We start from the raw sequence: 11322 nt of genomic DNA, 5'->3' as shown, positions 1-11322 counted from the left end.
CCATCACTAAATTATATTAAAATGATCTCAAATAGTAAATTCAGTAGATGCCAATGTAACTTTACAAAACCCCCAGATTATGGTTGTGCAGAAAACAGTTTCAATTTGAGATGACCTACAGAGCCAAATCAAGATTTAATTTTGTTTCGCTACCGGGGGTCCGGAAAACAGAAGCAGGCGGGCGCCCGAGGGATGTGGAGGCCCGGGGAGAAGGGTGTTGGAGGTGTTCTAGGTATCTTGGTATCTCAGTTGTCAGCTAGGCTGGAATATTCTAGGTTAAGATTATCTTAGAAAATAATTCTCTAATATATCTCTGAACTAAATAGGTACATCGAAAGCAAAACCAATCTGGGCTATTCAGATTGAGACAACTTATTCTTGTACAATCAGTGAGGTCTTGAGTTTTTAAGGTTTTAAAAATGGTGACCTTCAGTCAAAGCCAGCTGCATCTCGTGTAGCCTAACGTGGGCCTTCCAATAAAGAGGGCAGTGTGAACACGGGCTCTCAGAACACACATGACAGGCAGCAGTGGGCAAGCCATCAGTCAAGTGGGGGCAGCGCTGGGATGTTTTATTTTGGAAGCTGTAGAGATTTAACAGGCAGATCATGTAACTTCCGCATCCAAGAGACTCCACTGGTCTGCGCTCAGCGGCAGGACGAGTCCCAGATCCCTTTACTCCAAGTAGGACTGTTAAAGGGCCTCAGGAAATCCTGGTTCCCAAAGAGAGTTCACAAAGCATCAGACCAACGTCAACAAACACAGACTCCAAGGCTCGACAAAGATCAAAAGAAATCTCCAAATCAGACGTCAGGGCCACCTCCACCCGACCTGGGCCGCCAGGCTCAGTCCCAACATCTTTATCTGGTATAGTAGACTCTGTAGTAGACTGACTTGGACCTCCACAGTGAATAGGAGTTGTCGAACTTGAGGAGGTATACCCCTCGGCCCGGGTACTGGTGGCTGCCAGCGTATACCTCCTCGTGGCAGTCCCGTCGGTACACAGGCACAATCTCATCCAGCACGGGCTTGCTGGCGTTCTTTTTGGCTTTCTCTTCATTACTGATAGTTTCTGGGAGAAAGAACAGGAGAGAAGTCAGGGGAAAGATCCAGGATGTTCATCCTTAAGCAAGCAATTCCATTCCATTCCATCCATTCTCTGGGAAGCTCTCTTTCAGGAATTCTTTTGATCTGTTTTGCCACACTCATACACCTGTCCATGCACACGCTCACTGGCAGATCTGAGCATCTGGAAGCATCAAGCACTGTGCTGGGAACAGCTGGCTGGGTTACCAGTCAGAGTTCTCACCTATTCTGGGCTGTGACCACCGTTCCTTTTTCTGGGTCCACTCTACTGCCCCCATACCCATTTAATTCCTAACTGTTTCCAAGAGGAGTAAGTCCAAACAAAATGTTGCTCTGACACTCCCTCTTTTCAACAATGTAGAAGTCCTCCTTGTTTTTCAAATTGAACACACCTGTGTAAGTAACTTGCACAAGAAACCAACATGTGTAAAAATGCAGTATATACGTGACATGTAGAGAATAAAAGGAGGAAATCACAGGCGAGGGAGACATTCAGAGGCATCCTGAAAGCGAAACTGTTTACCCTAGCAGCTAGAGATGACCAAGTAGGAAAAGAGAGCTCAAACTCTAAATTTGCCATATGGTCTTCTGAATTGAAATGATTATGAGAGGGAAATACATGTAGGAATCTATGAGAAAATTATGGAAAAGTTTACACCCTGTGTTATGCAGATGACACACTACCTTGTCTGCTAAAAGTGAGGAGGATTTGAAGCACTTGTAGAGGATAAAGGAATGCAGCCTTCTGTGTGGACTGCATCTCAATATCAAGAAAACAAAGATTCTTACCACTGGACCAATAGACAACATCATGATGGATAGAGAAGAGACGGAAATTGTCAACAGCTTCATCCTGCTTGGATCCACTTTGACACCCTTGGTTCCAGCATTCAGGAAATAAGGAGATGCACTGCACTGGGGAAATCTGCAGTTAGGGACCTCTCTAAATTATTGAGTAATGATATCAGTTTGAGGACTAAGGTGTATCTGATTCAGGCCATAGTCTTTCCAATCACTTGCTCTGCATATAAGAGCTGGACAATGAATAAGGATGACAGAAGAATTGATACCTTTGAGTAATAGTGTTGGAGAAGAGCATTGAACATCCCATGGATAGCCAAGAAAACGGACAGCTATGTCTTGGGAGAGCGTGCAGCCAAAGTGCTCTTTGTAGGCAAGGATGATGAGGCTTCACCTCACATACTTTGGATATGTTGCTAGGAGGGGCTATTCATTAGAGAGGGACATGATCTATTCATTAGAGAGGGACATGATACTGGGAAGGGTGGAAGTCAATGACGAAGGTGAGGAAGACCTTTAACCAGGTAGATTGACACAGTGACAGCTGCAATGGTCTCTTGTGTGTCAGGAAGTGTGAGGATGGCACAGGACAGGATAGAATTCAGATATGTTGATCACAGGCTTGCTATGAGTCATACTCAACTTGACAGCACCTAATAACAACAACAACAACAACAACAATGTAAATATAAGCAACCTCAAGGACGCAGGTAAAAGGAACATTCAGCAGCAAGATTTTTAGGTTCCTAACATGCAGAATCAATTCTGGAGGTAGTTAAGTGGGTGATGCTTGTCTATGGCAATGACCAGAAAATAAAGTCTGAGAAACTCTTACCAACAAGGAAAATTAAAGACACTAACTGTAACATGGTATCCTGGGAACAGAAGAACACTGGTAAACTTGAAGGGCCTCCGAGTGAATGTGGATTTGGGCTAAGAATGCCGTGATTGTGCAGTGCGTGGGAGCCATGCATCTCCTGCAGTTACAGTCCCTCTCCTCTGCAAAGGAGGACAGCACGTTCATTCTGCATGACTCACGGCTTCAGAGAGCTGCCAGAGGGGCAGCTAGGAGTTGGTTTCCACTTGATGGCAAGGAGTTCAAGTTTTTGAGTTAGTTACTAATAATAGGTCAAGTACTGTTCATCACTTATGACAAATTTACCAAAGTACAACGAACTCCTTAGAACTGGCATTCAATGAGACTGCTGTGTTTTTCCAGGATTTGAGTATTTTCCACCTTTGACAAGGTACAGTCTAACTACCTTGACACAGCTCTCTACCACTGCCGTCACTTCGACTCCAGCTCACAGTGGTCCTACACAGGACAGAAGGGAATGGCCCTACAGAGTTTGCAGAGCTCTAATCTCTGGGAAAGCAGACATGTACACTTCTCCTTCAGACAGTGGCTGGTGGGTTTGAAGCACCTACCTTCTGTTAGTGCCGAGCACTCAACGAACCACTGTGCCACCAGGGATCCTCCTAACTATTAGTAGGAACACCTCGGCATTCCTTCTCTGACAGGTTTCTGCCTCACACAAGTTCCAGCATTCCCAGGTTTTACTGTACAGTGTAAGATGTTAGCAATACAGAAATCAAGTGGCAGGTATACGGTAACTAGACTATCTTTGCAACTTTTCTGCAAATCTAAGCAATTAAGAAAAAAAAACAAAACAAGAAACACTTATGAAAAAAGAGACATTGCCAGTGTCAGATGGATGTTGGCAGAAAGCAGAGAGTACCAGAGGAATGTCTATCTCTGTTTCATTGACTATGCAAAAGCATTTGACTGTGTGGACCACAACAAACTGTTGTTAACATTGAGGAATCCCAGAACACTTCATTGTGCTTATGTGAAACCTGTACTTGGACCAGGAATCAGTCCTCAGAACACAGCAGGGAAACACTGCATGGTGCAAACTCAGGAAAAGAGTGCGTCAGGGATGCATCCTGTTTCCATAGCTTTTCAATCTATATGCAGAACAGATTATTTGGGAGGCAAGGCCTTATGAGGAGGAATGTGGCACTGGGATTGGAAGACTCATCAACAACCTGCTTTATGCAGATGACACAACCCTGCTTGCAGAAACTGAGGAAGACCTGAAACACTTGTTGCAGAATGTAACGAACTGTACTCTTCAAAATGGATTGAGGCTCAACATCAAGATTCTCACCAATGGGCCAATTGACAGCACCATGATAGATAGAGATTGAGATTGTTAACAATTACAGCCTCGCTCGGCTCCACAGGAAATCAAAAGACAAATTCCATTGGGAAAATCTGCTGTCAGGGACCTCTCCAGAGTACTGAAAAACAATGATGTAAGTTTAGAGACTAAGGTACACCTAATCCAGGCCACGGTCTTAGAATTTATTTTATATACATCAAAGAGCTGTACACTGATTAAGGATGACAGAAGAAGAACTGATGCTTTCAAATTCGGGTGCTGGTGAAGAATCTTAAACATACCATGGACTGCCAAGAAAACAAGTAAGTCTGTTGGAGAGGGTGAAACCAAATTTCTCCTTGGAGGCTAGGATTTTTAAGCTCGGTCTCACATAGTTTGGGGACATGGCAAGACAAGACCTGTCCTTGGAGAACGACATCATGTTTGGAAGAGTGGCGGTACAGTGCAGGAGAGGGAGACCATGGATGAGATGGATTGACACAGTATTTGGGGCAATGGGAGTTAGTGTCAGAATTAGCAAAACTGGCTCAGGACAGGGCAAGGTTCAGAGCTGCTGTACATAGGGTCACTAGGATCACAGGAGACTTGATGGCACAATAACAGCAACAAATAAATAGGCACCAATCAGATTAGCTTTACTAAAGTAAAACATCCAATTAAATGTCTGTCATGTACAAATGAGAAATGCAGACATTAAAATACATGATTGCCTGTAAGGACAACAATGACAAACGAGTTCATTAATTAATAAAAACATCTTGTCCAAAATCTAAAAACCAAAGGTTACTCAGATAGGGAATGATGCTTTTCATAAATTTAAAACAAGACTTGAGACACAGAGAAATAATGAGAGGAGAATTCAAACAGGAAGAGACTCTTGTTTGTCTACCTTTTAGGACCTAAGACCAAATAAAAAGTGCCCAAACTCTTCTGTCCTCTTCAGTCAAGACAAAGATTCTTCACAAATGCACCACACAGACAAGGCAGGTAGTCTAGCAGCCTGAGAAGGCAAAAACAAACCCAGCTTGTGAGTTATCTCAAACAGGAGAAAATTATGCTCACTTTTAGCAAGTGATTCCTGGCAATAAGCCCTCACTTTTGACACTGTAAACAGAGGCCCTATGAATTTGTTCATGGTCAGAAGTCATCTCCTGGTACGGTGTAAGCACACTAATGGGATATGCCATCTTCCATGATGAAGACACATCTTTGTTAGCACAAAGGTCAAGGGCATCAACATTCTCACCTCCAGACAGCACTCAAACCCAGCCATCTGACCAGTGCTAGATCCAGCATTAATAGGCCCCAAACTAGCTCAGAGATTAGACGGAGAAACTGTCTAGCAGGCAACCCAGGAGAAATGCATTATCTCAACCCACTTCAAAGTTCTGGGCAAGTTCAACATTTACACACATATGCATGCACGTGCACATACACACTCTCATTGTTTCTCAGACGTGCAAATAATCTGATTTTAATGAGTCCCTGGGATGCATACAAAAAGCTATTAACACAGGACTTGTAGTCTGTGACCTCAGACCATGGTAGTAACGCCTGCCCACGTACTCAGGGCTCTCTATCTCCTATCCTGCTGTCATGCTTGTATTTGTCATTCCTAATTACATCAGTGGTAGTCCTTATGAACGATGCTCTGTGGTGCTAGTGGCACTTTAGAAAAGACTACCAATACCCAAATGTCATATGCTGTTGTTGACTGCCTACAACTCCTAGTGACCCTATGAACAAAAGGCCTGAAGCCTTTCTATAATTATCAACATTTATCAAAGCTCATAGAGTTTCCGGAGGCATGTTGTTTAGGAAGTGGATGCCACTCCTGCTTCCAAATGTCATATAAGACAAAGTAATTCCTAACACGGAAAAAGGTCTATTTGTCATCTCAATGTGGACATGCAGTGTAATAGAGGATTTCTGATTTGCTTCTGGTGGATAATCAATCTGCAAGATGTACGGGCCTTTCTGGAACACTGTGATACAGATATGGACCAGAAATCGACACTAGCTGGTCCAAAGACTATTTCTGAAGCTGAAATAATTGTTAAACAGGATTAGTATGAAATTAAGTGTTAAATATTAAGTTTAATTTCAAGAAATGTTTAGGGTATATCTGCTGCAATTCCCAATCTCAGAGGTACATGATGCCAGAGGTCCCCGAATGCGGCAAAACAGCTGCAGTTACCACGCACCTCAGAAGTCGATTACGTTCCACCTTCCCTAAGAGTACCTTGTTATATGCTTACCCAAACATTACTTGCTCTCTTCAGGACTAAGTAGTCTATTTGCAAGCCCCTGAAATGGCAGCCCCCAACAACTGTGCTCGTGTTCCTTCCATATCACTCAGAACAGTTAGCAGTAGACAAGTTCCCAGTTTGGAACTTTCTAAGCAATGAAAGATTAAGAAAACCAGCTTCTTAAAAAAAAAACCAGCTTCTTGATCGATAAGGGATAGCTAGGTCAAGGTAGTTTGGATTGTCTTTTAACTACTTATTCAGAGAAACAAAGCCCTGGTAGTATAGGAGGTTAAGTACTGGACCACTAACACAAAGGTTAGCAGTTCAAGTCCATTATCTGCTCTTCAGCAGAAAGGAGAGGCATCATCATCTAGTAACTTTTACAGCCTCGGTCACCAACAGTGGGAATTGAGAGGGTTTTGGTGGTTTTACTCTGAAGGGGGTAAAAAATCATACCCTGTGATTTCCAAAGGCAAGAATTGAAACATTTTCTAAGGGTGAATGTTCTGGTGAGCTTTTTCTGTTTACATTTAAAAAAACCCCAAACCAAACAAAACAAAACAAAAAAAACTAACTTAGTATAATGTTCTTAAAAAGCCAGGAACATAACTTTAGAAAACTCCAGGATTCACAGAATTCTTGCTTATGCCTTAAAATTTTTTCCAAATGACCCGATGTTTGGCCTTTGAACATACAAGACTGAAAGTAAAATCTTCAGAGAGCAGTAAAATGAGAGACAGCCAGACAACTTTTCCTTGGCATTCAGGAAATGTCAAGGGCAGGCGCCGCTCCCTTAAGAGCTTGACCTGTCTCACACATTTCTCAGCTCACTGATGAAGAGGTCTTTTCCTTTGCAACAGAAGTTAGAAAGGCACAAGATGGCTGTTATCTGAACAACAGTATCATTTTACAGAACTACGGAGCACAGCACATTGTACTCACCTTCCTCCTCCTCCTCATCGTCGCTCGACTCGCTGACGTGCACGCTGACAGCAGTGTTTGGAGAGTCTGTCCATTCAAAATACACCCCAAATCCAATGTCATAATGGTCTGTAGCAAACTCCCAAAAGAGATACGATCCTTCCTCGTGGGTGGGTACACGAACAGTAACCACTTCTCCTCGGCCCACAGAGATGACAGAATCTGCATCCTGCCGGATCTTCTCTTTAAAGTCTTTGATCTGGGGTCGTGTCCACATGGATGGTGCTGCTATTACTGGAAGAGAGTCTAAAGGCAACAGGAATTAGAGAAGCTAAAGGGGGCTGACTAGCCTTCACCTGCACGCACAGCATTTTTTTAGGACTGGCTGGCAGCAGCCCACAGATGCTGAGTGCAACACGTCCGACCTCAGGGCTACACATAGCCCTATAGAGCCCTAAAGCCTTACAATGAAGTAAGGGCTACGAGAAATACAAGGAACTCTGATGGCCGAGCGGTAAGAAATTGTGCTGCCAACCCAAACTCAGAGTTAAAAATCTGCCAGATGCTCTGTCAGGCAATCTCCTTCCATGTGATTAAGAGCCTCTGAAAACCCGCTATAGAGTCTGCTCTGAGTTGGTTCTGACTTGATGGCACACAACAAATAATGAAAAGGTTAGGTCTTTGGGTATGTGGCCAGGAGAGACTGGTCCTTGGAGAAGGACATCTTGTGTGGAAGGGTAGAGGGACAGCACAGAGAGGAAGACCCCAGATGAGATGGATTGACACAGTAACTGGGGCAATGAGAGTTGGTGTGTTGGAATCAGTGAAACTGGCTTAGGACAGGGCAGGGTTCAGAGCCATCGCAGGCAACTCAATAGCACATCACAACAACAGTAATTCTTGATGGAGGGAAGCAAAAAAAATGTTCTTTTCTAAAGTTATCTTTTGTCATGTGTATAAAAAGGTAAGGAAGAACTCGAAAACTAAATTTCCAATAAACTCTGCTACTTTCTCTGCCTGTCTTCATTACTTTCAACTCACACCTCTGCTCTCAGCCCAGCTGTGGCTTCTGTGACAGGAGGCATCCCCGCTACTGTGTGCTCTCCGAGACAATGATAAGCTGCACCAGCCTTCACACACTCACAGCACTTTCACAGTCTGAAGGGCAGTGGCAACCCTGCACCAATCGGGTCTATCAGCACCATTTTCCCAACAACCTATGCTCACTTCATGTCTCTCTCACATTGTGATAAATTGTCAGTATTTCAAAAATACTGAGATACTATTTCAAACATTTTCATAATGCTCCTGAACACTTCAAAGACTAGTATTGTATAAACCTAACTTTTCTATATGCTAGGAAACAAAAACTCAAAACTCACGAGACTTGCTGTATTACGACACTCTCATTATGTGGTGGTGTGGACCCCAACTCCCAGGTCTCTGATACAGATGTACTCTTTCTCCATCACAAAATTTAGGACAGCTATAAATGCCATTTTATCTGTCTTATTTTGCCCCACTACTATTGCCCTAGGGAACTCAACTGGTAAGAAACTGCACTGCAATCTTAAAGGCACACAGTTCAAATCCACCAGCTGCTATGCAAAAGAAAGATAGGCAATGAACTTTTGTGCAATTAAATGCCTCTGAAAACCAGCTGGAGCAACGGGGTTGGTGTGTTGGAATCAGGAGACTGGCTCAGGACAGGGCAAGCTATGGGTCAGTTCTGACTTGACAGTACAACAACAATATATCTCTAGTAAGCTTTCAAAAAATTGCTGAATGAATGAATGAATAGACTACTTAAGAAAAGTGTGTACAACTCTGAAAAACACTAAGTTCTCTTTAGTTTCAAAAAATACAATCTACTGGAGCTAGTGTCCATGATGGCAGTGAGTAATCCTCCACCGTAAGCACTCAGGGACATGTACAGGTTTGGCGTGTAGAACGAGCAAGGCAAAGCAGAAGTGAGGGGGCATGACTTCCAAGGTCAAATATTATCAAAGACATTGTTGCTTCTGCCTTGTTCTCTCTTGGAACATGTGTCCTGGGGGAAGCCAGTCATCATGTACTGAGGACAGTCTTATAGAAAGGCTGAAGGGACGAGGAACAGAGAGGTCTCTCGCCAATGGCTAGTATCAAATTGCCAGCCACCTATGAGACCATTGGAGGTGGATTCTGTCCCAGCAGGTATTCAGACAATTCACCCCCAGTGAGCATCCTGAGCACTATCTCATAATATACCCTGAGCGAGCTAAGCTTTTCTTCAACTCTGATCCACAGCATCTGTGATAATAACTGTTAATGGCTCTTTTAAGCCACTAAATCTGGGTTTAATTTGTTACACAGCAAGAGAGAATTCACATCCATAATAAGAAAATCCAGTGTCCAAAAGACACTGGACTGTGTCCTCTGCACTATTTTCAAGGCCACCAAATGCACCAAGATTCAGAATAAGAAGAGCCAAGAATGGCTCAGCTCTCACAGCGGCTGGAAGGACATGTGCGCCCAGCAGTACCTTTTGGTCCATTCTCCAGGGCTTCTTCCACAGCTTCAGGTTCCAGTTCCTTCTGTGAGTTCTCAGTGTGTGTTTTGGTTTGTCCATTAACTGACATCAAATCGCCTGGTACAGATGCATTTGCTTTTGAGGATGGAGACAAAGCTGCACCGGCGACTGCTACTTCCTGTTGCTTCTGCAGTGCTGCCTACAAGCCAACAGAAAGGGAAGATGCTATGACTGGAGTGCTAATAAGCAGAATGCCTGCCCTGGAGCCACCTTACACCCTTGCTGGGCAATGTGGTCCAAGAAATTACTCCTAAGACTTGATCAGTTTTGTCCTTTCTATAGAGTATAGGGAGAACTGGTGGCTTAGTGTACTGCCAATGCCAAGCTACGCAGTCCAAATCCCCCAGCTGGTCCTCCTCTGTGATTAACTGCTTCTGAAAACCTGCTGGAGGATCAACTGTAGGTTGGTTCCAACTTCACAGTACTCAACAATGTACTATGGACTGAAGTATCAAATAAGTATCTAAACAACAGCTAAAAATTGTATAGCAATACAGACAAAAAAACTAAACCAACTGAGGATCACAATTCTGTGACCTGAAGAACAGGAAAAGAAAACAACACAGAGCAAAATGAGACCAGGCAGATATAGAACCAGAACCCAAACCCAATGCTGCTGAATTGATTTCCACTCTCAGAAACCTTCCAGGACAGAGCAGTGCTGCCCACAGGTCTCCGGGGCTATGTACCTTCACAGGAGTGGACTGGTCCTGGTCCAAAGTGCTGAGCCACTGTGCCACCAGGACACTCTGTTGGCTGTTGTTGCCTCCACAAGATGTTAACAATCAATGTTAAATCAGTATTTTCCATTAATAATATTGCTGTGTGCCGCTGAGTCAATCCTAGCTCACAGCAACACCCTGGAGAGAGGGGAACTGCCCCATAGGCCTTCCAGACAAAAGATTTACTCATTCCAGGCTGAACTCTTCACACAAGCCTGTCACCAGGATTTTCTCCTGTGGAGATGCTGGGTGGGCCTGAACCACCAACATTTCAGTTTGCAGACAAGTGTATACCCACTATCCCACCAGGGCATCTTTCCACGACATTGGTAGGAGCCTCAAGGTGATTCTGACTCACAGAGACCCCATTTACAGAAGAGAACACCCCACAGTGCTGTTACGGGAGCCCAGGGCTGCAGAAACCATGTCCATCCACCTCACTATCCTCCTCTTTTCAGCTGACACTACTTTACCAGAATGATAGCCCCTCCAGGCTCAAAGCACAGGAAACGAAGTTTTGCCACCTTGGGACTTTAATTTTCTCTCTCATTCTCATATATTGGGAGAAAAGACAAAGATCAGAACAGGAGGTAACTTTTTTTTTTTTTTTTAACTTGAAAAGCAGTTTTACTTAAACGTTGCAAAGATCTTTCCCAAAGCACTTACAGCAATTTATATCAAGAAATCCTAGGTTTAGGCGTGTGGCGGAAACGATTCACTTTTTTGCAAGGTAGAACTGTCACCTTTTCCATGATTGTAATTGGTCACTTCCCCCTCACAGACCTAAGCT

General features: G+C 43.7%; 1 protein-coding gene across 1 annotated transcript in view; it reads right to left on the bottom strand.

Annotated features, from left to right (window-relative positions):
• Positions 1 to 858: 858 nt before the first annotated feature.
• The window catches only part of ACBD3 (acyl-CoA binding domain containing 3), a 53261-nt gene continuing 42797 nt past the window's right edge, over positions 859 to 11322 (bottom strand). The window contains exons 7-9 of the mRNA XM_006897764.1: positions 9763 to 9949; positions 7263 to 7547; positions 859 to 1070 (exon numbers count right to left, since the gene is read on the bottom strand). Of these exons, the coding sequence (XP_006897826.1) occupies positions 859 to 1070; positions 7263 to 7547; positions 9763 to 9949 (684 nt within the window). The remainder of the gene's footprint in view (positions 1071 to 7262; positions 7548 to 9762; positions 9950 to 11322) is intronic.

This window comes from Elephantulus edwardii, unplaced genomic scaffold (assembly GCF_000299155.1).
Source record: "Elephantulus edwardii isolate Elephantulus edwardi_28Jun2011 unplaced genomic scaffold, EleEdw1.0 scaffold00214, whole genome shotgun sequence".
NCBI lineage: Eukaryota > Metazoa > Chordata > Mammalia > Macroscelidea > Macroscelididae > Elephantulus > Elephantulus edwardii.
Note: the sequence above shows the minus strand (reverse complement) of the source record. Positions and strands in the feature narration are given on the sequence as shown.